The sequence below is a fragment of the Acromyrmex echinatior genome, chromosome 13, assembly GCF_024713525.1.
Source record: "Acromyrmex echinatior isolate Ae372 chromosome 13, ASM2471352v2, whole genome shotgun sequence".
In the NCBI taxonomy this organism is placed as follows: Eukaryota; Metazoa; Arthropoda; class Insecta; order Hymenoptera; family Formicidae; genus Acromyrmex; species Acromyrmex echinatior.
Window position 1 is genome coordinate 8706095 of NC_141864.1, and position 19217 is coordinate 8725311.

The 19217-nt window shown below is 35.8% G+C and overlaps 1 protein-coding gene and 1 long non-coding RNA gene across 9 annotated transcripts in view; one reads left to right on the top strand and one right to left on the bottom strand.

The window, feature by feature from the left end:
• ChAT (Choline acetyltransferase) overlaps positions 1-19217 on the bottom strand; it is a 95824-nt gene that overhangs the window by 61178 nt on the left and 15429 nt on the right. For 7 of the 8 annotated variants that reach the window (XM_087412390.1, XM_087412386.1, XM_087412385.1 and 4 more), the window contains 2 exons: positions 5870-5961; positions 2477-2533 (listed from right to left, as the gene is read on the bottom strand). In XM_087412390.1, coding sequence (XP_087268516.1) covers positions 2477-2533; positions 5870-5961 — 149 coding nt within the window. The remainder of the gene's footprint in view (positions 1-2476; positions 2534-5869; positions 5962-19217) is intronic. The other variant, XM_087412387.1, reaches the window with a different exon arrangement.
• The window catches only part of LOC147907610 (uncharacterized), a 66011-nt gene that overhangs the window by 42483 nt on the left and 4311 nt on the right, over positions 1-19217 (top strand). The gene's annotated exons all lie outside the window — the stretch shown is intronic.

Here is a 19217-nt window from a genome sequence, read left to right on the forward strand (position 1 = left end):
AATACATATTTCTTTTCAATACAAAGTAAACATTAACTTACAGTAAACAAATATTTACTCAATAAAAACGATAGCTAAAATAAATTAATGATTTTTGTATCAAATAAATATATGTTTACATTTAATATGTGAGAAGAATAATCGATTATGATTGATCAATTTCTTACGGATTAAGACTTAAAACTTAGATAATAGCTTATTGTATAGAAAGCCCAATAAATGTGATGTTATCTGATATTTTAAAAGATTTATTATCGTCAGAAATATTATTATTGGTATGTTTAAGTATCAGCACCGACAAAAAGCATTGCAAATATTTCTATCCCTATTCGCAGGGCTGACCACTCGGCTGTGCTTAATGCAATACAGGGGATCGGATAGAAGCATCGCGGGAGTACTCAGGTAGAATAAGTGGACTTGTGGCTGACCAACGTTGAGCCGCACTTGCGACGCGTGTCATGGCCACGAATCGCAATCCCGATCGTATTTGATGAGATCTCGGATCAGCGATTTATAGCTGAACGCCTTTCGTAGATTTAACAAGACTTTAGGACTGATCGAAGATCAATCATTTCAAGAATTGAAAATATTTCAAAAAAATTAATTTGAGAATAATTAATTAATTAACCAAAAAGTCGAATATTACTTATCTCTCAAAGTAATTAAGGTATTCTGGGCAAATAATTCTTTGAATACTAAGTAAACATTAACTTACAGTAAACAAATGTTTACTCAATAAAAAAAGGAAGCTAAATTAAATTAATAGTTTTTGTATAAAATGTGTTTACATTTCGTAAATATTTAGAAGTATTCAAACAAATATTTACTAAAATTTAGTATTTTTTCCAGTGCAAAAAGTACTATTTGATTCATTAATAAAAATGATTCGACCTTTTGACTATCAATGAGTCATCAATCAAAATTATCAATTCTGAACCGATGTAATCCTCTCTCACGTTTCACGTAAACGGATTAATTGATATCTGGGCGTGGTAACACCTGGTTTGCTGATCGATACCGAGGACCTCCCGGTAGCTGCACGTATATTTTCACCCTCCCTGCGTACGCTCCTTTATACTTCCGGAAAGAGCAACCGACTAATTCGGGATCGGCTAACGCTTTTTTTTCCGCTGAAATCAAAGACATCACCGCTCTTGCGTCGCACACGAGGAACGAAAATCCAATATAAAACCAATATCGGAAGTGACGAGCCGCGAATACCTCCACCTTCTCACGAGTCGATCTCCCTCTTGCTTTTCGTACATCTTCTCCAGTTCGCGAAAGTAATTTTCTTATGGGTGTCTGGAATTTCGCTTAGTGTGGCTCTTTGAACGAATGGGCAATGATTGATGCAAAGACTAGGATTTAAAGGAGAAGAGTCAATAAGGAGAAGAGTCAATAAAAAAAAAAAAGCTTAATAGCTGCATTTAACTTAAATTCAAGAATGCGAGTTTAGGAAGTGGATCAAGAAGATCATTTTTTATTCACTTAGGATTTTCAAAAAACAATTTTTTTGTATTACATACAATATACATGAATAATTATTAGGAATGTCAAAAATAATCAGTAAAAAAAAAATTTGATCTTTTGACATTCTTAATGATGACAATAAAAAATTGTTTTTTGAAAATCTGAATAGATAAAAAAACGATCTTCTTGATCCACTTCCTAAACTCGCATCCTTGAATTTAAGTTAAATGCGGTTATTGAACTATTTTTTTTTTTTAAATAATTTAATGGAAACTTTCCATAGAAATAACAATAAGTATATTTAATTTTTTGTCATGTTTAAAATTAATATTTTCCTTCAGAAATATAATACTCCTTCTTTCCTTAAATATTTTCTCATAATTCTCTTTATTCTAAAGATGCACTCAGGGAGACGTTATTAGTGCTATTTGTGTCATTCTATTCTTGTTTTACGTCTAAAAATAACGAAGATAGAATGACAAAAGTAGCGCTAATAGCCTCCCCAAACACATCATAATTATTAAACAAATATATGTGATTTATTAGTGCTACTAAACTATTCAGCTCTTTTAAATGATCGACACGTTCGATTCAATTACCGGCATCGCTGTGTCGAGAATAAACATCTAAAACACTGATTCACATGACGTACGCACTCTGCATGCAAAGCTAGTGAAGAATAAAAAAGACAAAGTGTCTTTGTACAAAGACACAGCGTGTACACCATGTCAATCAATGTTTTAAGTGTTTATTCCCGACGCAGCGATGTCGATAATTGAATCGAGCGTGTCGATTGCGCGTGTTTTTCAGTGCAGTCGTTTAGACAAACAACACACCATTTGCCTCGATAACGAAATAGCGTGATGGAAACGGTGGCTATAGAAACACGTAGGTACATGGCTACGTGGGCGCGATGAAATGCTCGCGTAATACGTGAGTGCTAGTTTAATACCAGAGTGACGAGATCCTATTGCCTTTAAGAGCGACGAGTTGTGAGATACTCCACCTTATTGAATGATCCATAGTTGACGGCGGGGTTCACCACAATTTCTTTCGACGACACCTGCGACGCGCGATTTATTTATTAGAACGTTATAGGATCGATGCGACATTGTGAGATGCTAAAATTAAACTAAAATCTACGGAGAATTAATTCAATGCTGATTCAATATTGGTTATTACATTTTTAAAATAGTACTGAAATGTAATATTTTTCGAATAATTTTTTAGAATGTACATTTTAAAAATAACACGGATATCTCGAAAATGCCTTCAGGATATTTTAGAAAGAAATTTTTTCTTCAATTCTTCATATTAAATTTTGCAAATGTTTATTTAAAAATCTTACTTCTTTATTATAGTTTCGTCTGTATCTATTATATATAAGTCACTAATGTTGTAATTGAATAAATTTCTTTCGATAAAATTTTTAATACATAATAATTTTACTTAATTAATTCGCGTCGCACTACATAAAAAAAGATTGTACATATAATCTATTAATAACATAATCGAGTAAACAAGTATATAAAATATAAGTTTACCTTATTATTACAAAAAACAAGTAACGTCAAATAAAAATTTACTAAAAAAAAAGGAGGAAAAACGTGGATATTTTTTTAAACACTAAAAATAACATTTAGGATGTGCGACATTCTATGTCCACACACAAGGTAATCAATATCGCGAATGTATTATAAATATGTATAATGCGAATGCCTGTATCCCTTTTATAAATTCGTGGGATTTTCCGCGGCCGAAGTTTTCCTTAAGGGAAGCCACGCACAAGGAAAGTTTTCCGACAAGAACGCCTGCTGACGAAGTTTCCGCAGGCGATTTTCCGAGTCAGATTATTTCCTCCCGACATTTCCAGACCAGAGAGCTGCACGTGTCCGGCGCTTTTCTTTCAGCACTAACGCCGATCGCACTCTCGGCCAAGTTCTTGCCCTAATGGAATTCATTATCCCGACTCGCCAACATATTTACTCTCTTCTCCCTCTGGCACTAGTAGTTCAAAGTTCGCGTAGTATCCGGATAAATTATAACCGGGTTTTCTTCCACCCTTCTAATTATCTCATAACGACCGTAATACGTGGCTCCTAACCGGAAATCGTAAAAAATTGATAAATAATATTACAATATAAAAGAAATTTAATAATAATCCTAATAAATGTACCCTATTTTGAAAATAACGTTAGGTATTTTTAAAAATGTAGCTAATAAAATTCTCCTTGTTATTAACTTATTTTTCATGTATTACAAGGAAAATCATTATATAAGAGAAGAGAATCATTACAATGTTCTAAGATATGATTTTGATAAACATTACAAAATAAATATCCATGATATTATGATTTCGTAATATCATGATAGATGGAACAAAAGATGCTATTAAAGTCGGGTAACATTTTCTTGTTGTTCTCGATAAATAATTCTCGATGATAAATAATTTCACAGGCGAATAAATAATTTGCGAGTGAACGGAAGATCGGTGTATAAATAGGGAACGTGCCAAAACGCGATCTTTCTCATTGAAATGCGCCGTCGAGCAAAAGTGATATATTTCACAAGTAAATTTGCATCTATTCCCTCCCTGCGGCGAGCAGGTGAGACTTTCGCGGCCGCTTCTTTTCGTTATCCACGCCAATCCCCGCATCCGTCAGCTCGAAGGCACGGCTGATCCTCGGCCGCGCGTTGGAAAATGTAAATCAAACCGAGGCCGAATACGAGGCACAACCCTCGCGTTGCCTCAGGGCGAAGAGTATGTAAATGACACGGCACGGCGCGTCAGATACGATCTCGTTACCAGCGCGACAGACGCGAGCTCGAAAGGGGGTTGAAAGGGAAAATTTATTGCGCGACCGGATCAACGTGGAGTCCGCTCGAACGCACTCAGGTAAAACGGCCGTGATCGAGTTCCTTGGAACGGAATGCGAATCTCGAATCTCCCTCCGATCCACTCAGGTCCACGCGAGGTCAAAATCGCGAAAAGGTCAAAATCGTTTCTCGAGAGATTGCAACGTGTAATTCTCACGCCTTGAGATCGAACATCTATTTGCTTATTTGTTGTTAAGCTTACCTTTTGCTGCATGAAAAGAACGATTTTGCTGAAGTTGTCTGCAAATGTAGCTAGATGTAGATTTGAAAATGATTCGAAATGGTTGTATCGTCGAAATATTATAGGACGCTCGAGCTTAATAAATAATACTGCAAAAAGTTTTGACATTCACAACAGCTTGGGCATCTACATAATTAACTGTCTTTCTTAATTAAATGAAGAACAGTGAATTTCATTTTTTCTACTCTTCTACATACTAGACTTAATAATAATGGTTAATATTGTAGTTTTAAAAATTTATAATTCTACGTACAATAAAAAAATGGTACGTACAAAAATCGGAATGAATAAATATTTTTGAGCAATAGTGTATTTTAACAAAATTGTTCTTTCCATGTATCATAGGTTTAATATAATTTAATTTATTGCAATTATACCGGTGTAATTTTTTTTTATAAGAAGAAACTTGATATTTTTGATGTTTCCTTATTTAAATAAAATAAAAAAAGCCAAGCTTGATACATTCTGTGTGCTAAAAAATTGAAGTCGTAATGCATGTTGAAAGATATCAAAACGGTGACGGTAGATGCAATTGCATTACCGCAACTGTGATTTATTCGCCGGCGTAGTAGGCATACATAATATGCAGGACCATAAATTTTGAAGACACAATTGGTACCGGCAATCGCGTCGAAATGTTAACGAAAATTTATACATTCCACGCGTGACGCCATTTTCACTGTAACATCGCAGAAATTCGTGACGGTACGATCTCATAATTTCGCGCACGGACGCGCCGCAAATTTTGCGAATACAGCGCAATTTCTTCCGAATCATTCACGTCGAATATCAAGAAATAAGACAGGCTAGAAAGTATAAGGATATAAATGTCACGTTTTTTGTACTTTAATCATGCTTTCCTAAAAAAAAAAAAAGGTACGAGTATGTATACAATGATAAAAGTTTGGTGGGTTTCACCTCTAATAAAAAAATCCTAAGAATTAGTTTGTTTTAATAAAAATATACCAAACTTTCCCGCAATGTTAAATTTTTGAAGGTAAAAAAGTTTTTTTAAAAACGAGAAATAAAGTATCTCTTCTGATTTCGTTATTCAAATCTTAAACGTATTGTATCGCGATCCCATTTTTTTTTTCTCGTAATATTCAGTATTATGTCGCGTCGTGTCTGCTGTAAAACGACAAGAAAGCTAATTCCTTCCAGATCTTATCGACCATTGCGAATCCCTGCTCGTATCTCACTTTGTCGCACAGCCAGCAAATAAAAGATCGTAGCTTGATCGCGGGGCTTTGTTGATAAGGGATGAACAAAGCGGTGACTTACCGCGGCAGGACATGGCGAACTGTCCCTGGAGAGACTGCCGAGAGTCACCAATAAACGACGCGGGGCCCCCAACACCGAGTCTCGCCATCCCTCTGCAAAGAAGCAAGAAACAATTGCATTATACATCGATGGACGTTTTTCATCTCAGCGTGCAATGTGCCATCTGTTTCTCGTAGGAGTCGACTAGAATTCGACCACCATACGACAAAACAGCAAATTATTAGCGACGTAAAACGTATTTTTAACTCTTCCAGATTTTATGCAATGAAATAGGGAAGAATTCCACGTTACATATTTCTATATACTTCTATATTTTATTATATTATACTTTGTATTTATGTATTGCGGTTATAGTAAAATTTTATTTAGAAATACCAGACGAGATCTTTTTCTGCGTATTTTTTCTGCTAAAGATTTCGAGGAAATGCTGCATACCTTTCTATACCCTTCGAGCTGGTCTTAATCATTTACTATCATCGAGCAATAACGCGCAAATGAAACACGGTCACGTAACTGGGAAGTCTTGAATTAAGGACAGTCGGGTCTCCGAATCGTAATATCGCCGTCTAAATCTGGTTTCAGCACCACCCTTAATACAAACGAAGACAAGCGATCTGTCATCGAGCTGTTTAATGAAAGTCGCGCCTACAACTTAGGGCCGTTCGGCTTAAGACGTAAACGGAGAAGATGGAGAAATGGAGAGAGATAGAAGGGGGGGGGGAGAGAGAGAGAGAGAGAGAGAGAGAGAGAGAAAGAGAGAGGAACTAAGGTGAAAGTCGAACGCTTAATCTAGCAATATGAAACTTCCCTGCGGGCTTAACTAACGGCTTAACCCGTAGTCTACCCTCTGGTAACCACATTATTCCATAAACATGTAGAGTAAACTTGGGTAAAACGGCCATCTTTAAAAAAACATGCTTTAATCTTTGTTATTTTTAATAGTGTTATATTGACATATCTTTTTTATATGGCGGAGAATACACTTAGTATACGTTAATGTGGACGTTTACTTTGTCGAATTTAATATATACATTTTCTTGAGTTTAACTCCATTATTTTAGTTAAATTAATTAATATATTGAATGGTCAAGTGACGACCTATAGAAATGATTAAAAATAATTCAAATTGGCTATAATCGAGGGATCAATCACTACTAAAAAATGTACAGTGATTGCTAATTATGTAGGCAATACAACACGCTTTATTGTGTTAGCATTGCTATTGTTTTCCCTGTATTATGTGCACCTATTGCGCACAATATTGTTGCCAAGTATTGTTAATGTACTACTATGTATTGTTAGTACATTGTTAGAATTGCTAGCATTGCTTGTTTTATTATTGTACTGCCGCAATATATTTCTAAAGAAATGTACATTAATTGTGCCATAGTGGTTGACCCCTCGGATATAAGTTGACATTATAAATTCCACACTGTAACAATCGTACTCGCAGAAATAAAAGTTATTTTTATTTTTTTTCTTCAATTCTTATCAATGAGATTCTTATTGCAAGCAGAAGTTGCGAAATAAAATGTGAACGAGGAATACTCCGAATTGATCGTTCATTCATTCAGGATGATAAACGCCTTTCTGCCCCCGGAAAAATCCTACGGGCGAGTGCACATACTTCGCTCCGTAATAATAATAAAGTTACAGCCCAACCTCGGTTCGGAGGAGAACAAGATACGGCTGGTGCGCGGCCACTAACCGGCCGCTGGATTAATAAATCTCAATTACGCGAGTTAATGCAGAGGGTAATTCTCTCCCCTAGACCTCGCCGTGGCTGCCGGATACGAGGGTGAAGGCATTTCTATTCGCGCATTGTTCCCGGAACAATGACGCCGATGATTCCGCCGCGCTTGTAAACTCGCCATCGCGTTCTTGAAACTTGTATCCGCTGCGGAGGCCTGTTGTTGTTACCTCGCGCAAAGACAATCAAAGCGTCAATAATGGGAGGACCAGAAATTTAATAAGGAAAAATAAGTGTTGTTACATGCAAAATGCTGGATAATATTTCTTACTAGTATCGCCTTATGAAACTTTTTCTTTATAGTAACACAATTTTTATCAATTGTTAAAAGAGATTTTCACGAAATGTACAATTGGAAGAGAAATTAGAAATAAATCTCAAGATCTTAATTCTCCATTAACGTAAAATCTATTTTTAAATTTGAAAAATGTAGTAATTTTTCATCTTAAAATATTTTTTAACAATTTTAAGATTAAGTATTCAAAATTAATGTATTAATTTAACATCAAATTGGTTTTATTTTGTATTTTTGCTGTGCAAAAACTCATGAATCTACTCTCTATTTTCGTTATTAAGTTTGAGAGAAATTTAAAAGAAATTAAATTTCAAATTATATTTTATCTTAACTTATTCTTTGCTCTTCCGTTTCCGTTTTATATGGTGTTCTCACACAATACGCGCCATAAATCAAAAGCAGTGCAACTCGTGAGGCAACGAGAATTCGTAGCGCATTCAGATTAGGACTAGAGGAAAACATCTTCCTCTCTTCTCGAGTCAGAGTAAAGCTCCGTGCTTCAAGTCAGGATCCGAGGTCTCGAGGGATTAAGACGTCGCGTAGCGAGCAGGTCAGCCAGCCAGCCAACCAGACAGTCGTTGAATACAAATACGCCTCTCGTTTGCACGTCGAATTAAACCGAAATAAATCATAAATATTAAACGAGGCTTTCAGTCGCGGGATTACGAGGGCTTGGGGCGCCGTTCCCCCCTGATCGTCGAACCCCGATGGGCGGAAATTGCGCGCAGTGCGCCCTTTCCTCATCCCCTTCGTGTCCTGGGACAGCTCGGGAATCTCAATGACAATGGACTCAGTGCTCGACCGAGATACGTCTTGCGTATCATCATGGTGGCCACCAGAGAAGATCTCGCTGGTCTTCCATGCGGTGCAAGACCAGAGCACTTCACTCGATCTTCCTGAAGATTTTGGTTGACCAGAAGTAGTCGCCGTTCTCTTGTCGACATTTTGACTACCAAAGCTGATTTCGCTTTTAACATAGAGTTTAACAAATAAGAATTATTTTAATACTTTTATTGGTTTTTTAATATTTTCATATAATTTATATTCTTTTTTTAATGTCTTAAACACGAAGCAAAATCATTTTTATAAAATTTCTTTGCTAATATAATAGTATAATTTGTCGTTTATAAAAAAATGTATTATATAACGATATAATATAGAGAGTAAGAAATAGGTTTTTATTTAATTTGAAGATGACCTTTTCTTAAGCAAGAAGCATTAAAATTCTCGATAAATCTTAATAAGAAAAACTTGTAGTTTTCTTTCAATTTTAAATTATCTTTGCTTTAATGGAATTATATTTTTTTTAAATTTAAATGAAAAGACGTACAAAGTCGAGATTATTCCTCTAAAACTTGGGATTTTTCCATACGATTTTATTAACAATGAATTTGAGCTCGTTTATATTGGAGTTCAAATTCTAAAAGGATTCAACCATAAGGAAAGTTGAAGAAGTCGTTTTATTGAAATGCTGGAGTTTCTGATCTCGTTTCGCGGTGAGCTACACAACTTCTGTAAGTGGATTAAACCTCACAGTAAAGGTACAACGAGATTACCATACCGTATGCCTTTATTGATATTCGCGAGGCGATATAAATATTACGCTTGTATTTACTTTATATTTACTTCGTTAAATGAGAATATGTTTAAATTCGGTAAAGGAAACCTGGAATTTGTCATCAAAAGTGTATATTTGAATACCAGACTTTTCCTGGAAAGCGTAATCCAGGAAAAATTCTAAAATGCTTTCAAAAAATTATAAATTATATTTGAAGTTAAATCGAATTTATAAGTCATACTACAAGTTATATTTCTCAACCTAATTGCCATTTTTTCCTTCCTTTCTCATCTGTCGACGGCAAAGTGCGTAAATTGTCCTGAAGTGCACGAAGATGTAAACTCCAACTTTCTCCTTCGTATTCCCTCGGAAGTTGGGAAAGTTGTACGACTGCGGCCAAAGCAAAATCGATGGTCGTCGTTTCGACCGAATCCTCATTCCAATCCCGCAGGAACGAAATGGCTTGATTAACTGACGACGCGTCGTTACTGCGGCCACCCTGCCGGTCCGCTATTACCCTGTAGGGGTGGACCAGGCTTAAGGGGTGCCCTAGGCAAGAAGAAGAACGGAAGGGAACGACGTCCACACGCCCTTTATCCACCACGATCACGTTCGTGGTTTTTTTCTTCTGCTCGATAAAGAGTCTTTCACCGCCAGTATGCGTGTCTGATCGACGCCATTTAAAGATCGTACAAAAGAAGATGCAATCGTTTCATCCCTTTTCTCTCGAAGGTCAAAGTCAACCGCATCCTTCAATAATTTAACTGTAGCAGTTAGGGACAGCGAGGCGATTTTTACGGCGTTAGAACGAGAAACTTTTACGATCAGTGAACCAATCCGAGACTTTCCGATCCATTTTATTTGTCCGTTCGTTTAATACATTAAAATATCAGTATTCTCCAATACAATCAGTATTAAAATCGAATAAAATCTCACTTTAGATACTAACTGATCAGAAAAGACAAGCCACAGTAAAGGATTCGTATTTTTCAAATGTTCACAATCAATTTCGATGATCACGTGCTTTAACTGCTTTTATCAACACTTGCAAACACTTTCATCAACACCGCTTGTGATCGAGTTGAACGATAAAATTGTCGAGTGTCTATCCAGCAATCGGATTAAACTTGAAATTTAAACCGGATCAACTTCAAACTAAAAATTTGATTCGATAATTTCATTGAATTTAAATGGAAAGAGTGATTTTACTGAAATATTTAAAAAGTTGGCTAGATCTAAAAATAATTTTATTAGACTTATCAAAATAATTATGTAGAACGTTCAAGCATAATAAGTAATACTGCAAAAAAGTTTTAACGTTCTAATAATTTTGAACGTTCTGCGTAATTATTTTAATAGTCCACAAATTATTTTCAAATCTGTATCTAACTAAACTTTTAGACTTGGATATATATGATCTTTTCTTATGGCCAAGCAAAATTAATGAAATGGGAATAATCATGATAAAATATATAGATATCAGATTTTTTCCTAAAAATATAATATTTTTACGTTATTTAAAATGTCAATGTATAACAAAGACTTTATCTTATACATCGACATTTTAAATAACGTAAAAATATTATATTTTTAGAAAAAGTCTGATATCTACATATTTTATCAAGAAAATCATGACTACTCCCATTTCATTAATTCTGCTTGATCATAAAAAAGATCATATACTTTTTTAACCAAGAACTAGTGGACTAAAATCCATCGTTAAAGTAATTTTCCTCGACAGCAAGGTTGCCCTTTTCCTCTCGTACGAATAAACTCAGCCGGTCGACTGGCATATGGGGCTAGTGCTAATGCCGTTTTATGAGTAGCTTGATACCCATAACGCAACATGGTACCCCGACGATGGTACCAGCTCGCGTGCGAACGGGAAGAACGAGGGCGGAAAGATCTCATCGTCGTCGTCGTCATCATCGTCGTAGGGAAACGTTGTGTGTCGAATAATGTGTTGCGTCGTGCGACATTTTACTTTATTCATAAGGCGGGGTGGTCTTTTACGGGCACTCTTGATGGCTAAAGTCGTAGTGCGATATCAGATGTTCCTCGGAAACGTGTTCGGAGACACGTCGTTCTTTTCGAGCGAGTCATTAATCCCCGCAGGAAACAGAGGGAGTTTGAGAGGGATGTGGCGCAGTGCGCCACTCGTATATCACTTGCGGATGTTACTTCTAATCTTCATACTTAAATTCATACTTTCATCTTGAAAATTTGCAAATAGTTCCAATACTTAACACATAAACAAATGAATGACTAAATAATTTTACTTATTCATTGTCAGAGCAGCAAGCAAAAATTTTTGCATCTTTCGTGTCAATCAATAAGGTAAATTTATAAAAAATTTTAGCCTTTCGAAAAAATTAATATAACATTGAGCGAGTTCTCTTCTTCATATTTAATACAACTTAAGTAGCAAGATGACATTTTTGATATTAAAAACGTCGTTAAGACATCATTTGATATACTTGGGAAATTAATAATATTATTAATATATAAACGAGCTTCCACTAATTACATGGAAAAAGTGGTTTCAGTCAAATTAACTGAAACTGATGTTTTAACTGACCTTCTAATGAATCGCATAAATAGTTTTTTTAAAGCAATTAATACAAATTTAATTTTTTTTCTGTATCTTTTTTTTAGCAATTTTATAGACAAATACTTGTGAACAACTTCTTGTGCGCTCGCCGACTCATAATATATATTATGTCTTTCGATTAATGTTATTAATGAATTGCTCAATTAATAGCTTTTTCTTTAAAAAGCAATTAATATATTTATAAAGCGTAATTTAAGCTTTTCTATGTCTTTTTTAAACAATTTTACAGACAAATGCTCGTGAATAACTTCTTGCTCGCTCGTAATATTGCGTGTTTCGTCATTCGAATCGACTCTGTAACCCGTTTCGTAATTCCTGATGCCGATTGCGCACAGCGAGAGATCTCCGTTGCATCGTCATTACTTTCAAGACCAGTGGCAGTTCGAGAACGGAAATTAGCGCGCGTTGCGAAACTTTGACGAGTTATTAGAAATTCGCGGCTTTCCGATAATAGTCAGTAAATACGCGATATTTGTCGGGAATGCAAAATGTTTATTTAGGTTGCAGGTAAATTATCGAATCATGCTCGAGTAACGTCGACCTCCTTTAACTGCCGGCAATATTGCATATAGACTCGACTAACAGCGACTATAATTTCGTTACGTATGAAAGGATATTATTATTTATTAAATTCCTGCAAGCGGTTATGATTTAAAATGTATTTAATTTATTATTTTAACTCTTCCTTCTCAATAATGAGTGGGAAATATGTAATTTACGTTTTATTGTTTTTGACATTTTACAATTAAAAGTAAGATAATCAATACAAGGATTCTTGATGTCAAATAACAATACAAATAATAGACAGGGCATGTAAGAGTCAGTCATAAAATTCTCAAAAATAAAAAAGTTAAGATATAAAATACACTGTAATTAAACTTTACAATTAATTAACGAGTTTATAAAATGAAAATTCGTAAATATAATAATAGAGTGCGATGTGAATATTATTCAAATATTAATATCAAGAGTTAAATAGAGTTAGTTTAGAGAAACAAAGTTCTTAACACCTCGTGCTGGCCATAAATCTTACGACTTCCTTTAAGTTCAACCATTTAATAAGCTAGAAGAAAAGCAGTAATACCTGCCCTATCTCGTTCCCTTTATCTTTTGATCATAACGCCAAAGCGACGTGAGACAAAGACACACCCATGGGAGCCTTTTTCTCAAAATTCAAAGGAACAGCAATCACACGTGTCTCGCCGTTAAAGGAGGCAAACGGGGTGAAAAGGAAAGCCGAGAGGGAGGGATGGGAACATGTAAGGGTATAAAACGGGTGGAGGCTTGGAGGGCGAAGCGGAAAGGAGAGCCCAAGTGAGATTTTCAGACAAAGGCTCGGGCTCGAGTAGTTGCTCGCGGCATTGTTGCCCTTTACCCTCCCGCAACTATACGAAGGGGTTGCCGCCCCTCGCGCGAACGACGCAGGAAACACTTTGCCGCACGAACCGGAAGTGCGGTCGTTTGGCGCTTCCCGAACGATTCGCGCCGCGAGCGCACTTCCTGGTTATTTCTGCCGCTAGTTTAGCGAGCGATTCCCCTAATTCGACCGAATTACCGGCCATTCCGGGAAATGACGCGTCCATTTTTCGAGAAACATTCAATCATTCTTTTTTGCTATTTACGTAGAATATTATTGTAATAGATCAAGTATAACAAATAATAAATTAATTTATAGTTAATATATCAGTAGCTTTTCTTTAATTAATTTGAAATCAAGAGATTATATTTCTTTCAAACATTGAATATTTTAATATTGTCTTGCAACTTATTGTTTTAAAAAATTAAGGATATTAATTAGCAGCAGGCAATTTACGTTTTTGAGGAACCAAAGAAAAAAAAGATAAGTTAGATCTGTAGTTATATCAAAGTCTTCAATTTTATTCAAGACTATAACTTTTTAAGGATTAATCATTGTTTGGAATTTTACTTTTATGTCAAAAGTCTTCATTGTTAAGAGAAATTTTTTATTTATGAAAGTACTCAGTTTAACCGCATCTTTCTTTGATACAACTCTGGCACTTCTTCGAAGAGCTCTAGAGCTTTTACATTCCCAAAAAAATTCTGATGATTAACATTTAAAACAATAGAGACAAAAATAGGAAAATGGTGTGTTGTATTAATTATATAAAGCGTATCGTCTATAATGTTTAACCAAAACAACAATTTTAAAGTCAGAAAGCGTTTGCAGTTAACTTGCAATTTAAAATGTGTAATTCACGAGTTTTAGTTGACTTCTATGTGCTACGAATGGATAAGACGAGTGTAGGATTGCAATTGTTGTTTGACTCAACCGTGTCGCGCGTGGTCGAGAAGCACGCATCGTCGGACGTGATGCTACTTTGAGAAATTTTAATACGCCATTACGACCTGTGCATGAAGTCGTGCGCTATCTTATTCGGTCGTAAACGCGGTTTCAGCTTTCTCAAGTGAATCCGAAGAAGCACGTGGTTGTACATACGTTCAGCTCTACTTCGAGGTAACGCAATACCGACGGACACCGAGATGCGAAATGATTGGTAGATCTGCCTTATAGGAGAAACTTAGTACGTAAATTTGCGATAGAACGTAAATTTTATGATAGATGTTAGATAAGAATAAAGTATGCAAGGATAATTAATCATAAATATTTGTGGTGTCTATAAAATTTCTCTACAAACTTGTAATGCTAGTTTCTTTAAGAAAGGCTGAACAAAAGTATTTTTCAGTATTTTTCTTATCGCTTCAATGAATGTGTGTCTTAAATATTTTAAAAATTAAATTTCTTCTATATTTTCCGTTGAATCGGATATCTCTCTCATTACGTAATTTTTTATAAAAATCTTTTAGCTATAAAACTTTAAGACGTCAATTACAATGCGTTAAGAGTGATAATTTATTTTATACAATTTTGTAAATATATTGCAAAATGATTATTTTCTTCACACATGAGCGAAAAATGTCGTATTCGATCAAGGCGGTTCTTCATGTCTGATAATATTTCTTGTGAATTTATACAATTTCTAATTCAAGGAAACTGTGCGCTAATTATTTATCGATCTTGAAACACAGTCTTAAACCAAAGCTGGAGTAGTAATATCACAAATTAAATTGACAAGCAATTTAATATTATTGATGCAAATACGAGTCTTAGAAAGCTGTTAATATTGCTAATAAGCACGGATCTTAGAAAGCTGTTAATACTGCTAATGACCATCTTAATATTTTCTTGAAATTTAGGGATGAGAAATAAATCAATATTTTCACAATACATAATATAAACTATAATATAAAAAAAAAAAATTAAAAAATTACGTACATATGAGGAACAATTCTACCTCCTTGGTAAAATTTTTATAAAATTTTTTATATTGTATATCTTCTGATAAAAAGATTGTCGTGGGGTCGATCGAAGGACAATCGGGCGATTTGATCGCTCCTTGCGGCAAAGACAATGCCCTCTCCATCGCCGGATACCACCAGCAAGATATTCGCATCGGAAACAACGGCAGAGGGGGCGACCGACTCATTCTTCTCAGGCGATGTACCAATTTCTTTTCTCCTCTGTCTTGCAGCCGCTCCCTTGCCGTCCGGCCTCGAGACACGATCTCATTTTATCTCCTCGACCCCTTACACGATCCACGTTTGTTACGGAGCCTCTCACCCCGTCCTCCTCGGTCCGTCTATAGAGGGTTAGTTGGCCTCGGGGCGACCAACGGTAGATAGAGCACGCGAGCCGTGGTGAAGGGGATGACGGGACACTTGGATGGACCGTGTATACGAGGATCGCGAATACGAGGATCGGGGAGAGAGCAGCGTCCGTCTCCTTCACTCCCGCTGTTCATCCCCACGTCGAATTTTTCTGAACTTTAGATTGGCATGTCAAGCGCACTATTTCAGAGACTCGCTTTGAACATGGCGACAAACGGGATTGGCGAATGTATCGAGTAAGGGGTGGGAAGAATGGTATCAGTTTAAAATCAAACAATTATCTTAATAAATTATTTTAGCTGGATGTGTTGCCTAGCCTAATTAATTTTAAACTTTTAACTTTTAATTTTTATTTGACAACTTATTATTTCGTTCGGGTTTATTTTGATTTATTTTTCTTATATCTGAAAATTGCAATAACTCCGTAGATATAATTATAAGTACTTTAAATAGTTCATAAAGCTTCTTAAGTTTTATTGCTGAGTATGTCTTCAAACATTTCATTGTAAATTAATAAATTGCATTAGAAAGTAATTAAATAAGAGTTTAGAACTATAATTTATAAATATAATTATATCATTTTAGGAACGAATTAATTTTCTACGGTATATCTTTGGTATTTATTTTTTCGTGATTGTGTTTCTTGATCAACATTAAACTATTTCCGGTACCAAAAAGAAAAGGGAGGAGCTCACATTAAACACTAAATGTAAGATACGCACGCGAAACAGCAACTATTTTCTCCCGCATGCAATATTCCTTGTTAAACGCGTATTTCTGTCCAGTTGAACGTTCCTGCATACATCACGTTTATATTTTACAAAACTATTTTACACAAATAAATTCCAAGTAAGCTTTTGTAAGGTGAGCTACAGTTGAATGAATATGTACATAGATTTCAGAAGTTTAATATTACGGGAATTCAAAGAGAAGTGTAAAGAAAATTCAAAGAAAACTCTTTTCAGAGAGAGGGGCGCAGGTGCACATAGTCTAAATCCCCTTCAGCTTTTCAGAATACACATCTATCAACACGATGGCGCAAACTTTCAACTCCGTTTTCAACTTTTGAATTTCTTCTTCTCCTCTCTCTCTGTCTCTAAAAATTTTCTAGGTAAAGCGTGTCTTATATACCTAAAAATATTCTAGAGAAAAATATATTATATTTTATCAATATATTTTGCCAATTAATAACTGAATTGAAAAAAGAAAAGTCAACGATGTAAGGAAGAAATAAAATATTACTGTATCTATCAAATAAAGTTCAAAAAGCACATTAAAACTTTTGATGGTTTCCATCAATCCAGTAGTCATCGATTTCAATATAATTTTTCCATTTAGATAGAAGTTTTCTCAATTTTACTTCTAGAGAAAACTCCAGGCACACACTACTAATTTTATTTCAAACAATTTACTGGAGAGCATGGACAAGTTCTTCGCATCGCTTCGATAAATGTATCTCTCCTGCCTCCGCATCCGGAAATGGAGGAATTCCCATGCGACACGCACCATCATCTCCGCACGGATCCTACGATGATGGATGTCTGTTCAAAAAAAAAAAAAAATTGACATGCCCACATCCGCGATCTCACGCAGAGGTCCGCGACACCAACAAAAGTGAGATGCATTATTTATGTTTCCGTCGGGCGCGAAAACCCGCGGAGAGACAAGTCGGTCGCTATATATCTTCAGGACGAAGACGACACAAGAGTGGTCCATTCTCACTCTCTTTCTACCCTCTTTTGTGTTGCTCTCTCTCTCTCTCTCTCTCTCTCTCTCTCTCTCTCTCTCTCTCTCTCTCTCTCTCTCTGCGCTCCCCCGCTCGTGGCAATCCCTCAAGTCGTCGTCCCCGTAAGAGTTATACAAGATATTAACGCGGAAACAGATGTAGGCGTAGACCGACGTGTCTCTTTCTCTCACCCTTCCCGTGGACCGACAATTTGTCACAGCGATGCTTCCCCAACCCCCTTTCCACCCACGATGTTCTCGGAGAGCGTCGCCGACCGATACGATCGCGTTTGATAAATCATGCGATAAACTAGCGTTATTATCGGCCACACCATGGCATCCCTATCTGGGATTTTTCCCGGCTGCGAGGAACCACAAATACCGATTCGACGTACCTTCAGGGCTATCTAGGATTCGGAGTGTAGCGAAGGGTGCATGCGTGGCGTCCTTCCTGAAGGAAATTTATCGCTGTGATAAAAGGATCCGGCACAAAACGCGCGTGAAAGCATGTCCGGTAATTTACTGTACTACCGAAAATGCTGGTAGCAATGCGAGTCTTTGGTTCTAAGGTTTTATGGTGGATACTCTGAATTTATACACTGTAAAAAATAAAATGTTAATTTTAACTTAAAGACATATAGTGGACTTTCTGAGACATTTAAAAATGTTAAAATTAACACAAAATGTTCATTTTAATATTTTTGCATGTTTCAGAAAGTATACGTCTTTAAGTTAAAATTAACATTTTATTTTTTTACAACGTTTTTCGTCTGAGAAAATTAATGCAAAACACTGGTGCACACTGAATGCAATTCATGTTATGATTTTTCAGTGTTAATAAATAGTTTAACCCTATTAATTACATATTATTTGTTGTCACGATAACCTCATAACATTAAAAGGATAAAATTATTTATAAACAATAAAAATATGTTGCACTAGTTTCCCCAGTAGAAAACGCCATTACACAATCGTCTTTTTATCTGTAGATACGAGTATATCCAGAATTAGTCCTATTTTTATATGTTTCTGAAGCTTAATTCGAAAATAGCTTTTCATCGATTTGTACCTCGAAAGTAGGTTTTCAGAACTGATATAATTTCTACAACGGATATGAACTAATTTTACAAAAAATATATGTAACGTTATGAATAGAGATGCCACATCTCGTTTTGCACGCTGCTAAAACAGTTTCAAAAAATCTATGTTGCAAAATGTATAACGAAATATCATAGATCACTTTAATTACCTTTCTAATCCTTCAACAGAGAGGAAATAAAATATATAAATCTAGATAAATTCGACATATCGACGAGTTTCAATGTTGATGACTGCGATGTCTCATTTGTCACCGATGTCCTGTTTGTCTTGCTAATAATTCCCGAAATCGATGACGATACGGGCAACGACGGTTACGGTCCGGTACCGAAAAGAGCTGATAATCCCTAAATCCGATTATTCGCCTCATCGGTTCTCGACAACACGGCGTGGCACCCTCCGCGTTCAATCAATGTTTCTTTTGCCACCCGCGAATGCTACTCGTGACTCGTCTCTTTTTCCTCTCTATCCTCTCTAGTTTTTTTCATTCCTGATTAATGATTGCAGCTTGAATCCGCGAGAATTCTCCAGATCTCGCAGGTAAAAATACTTTTCGTACTTCTAAATTGAATCTCTGAATCTGGCACGTAGTGCCTGTAGTGTCACTCTATGTTTCTCAGATAG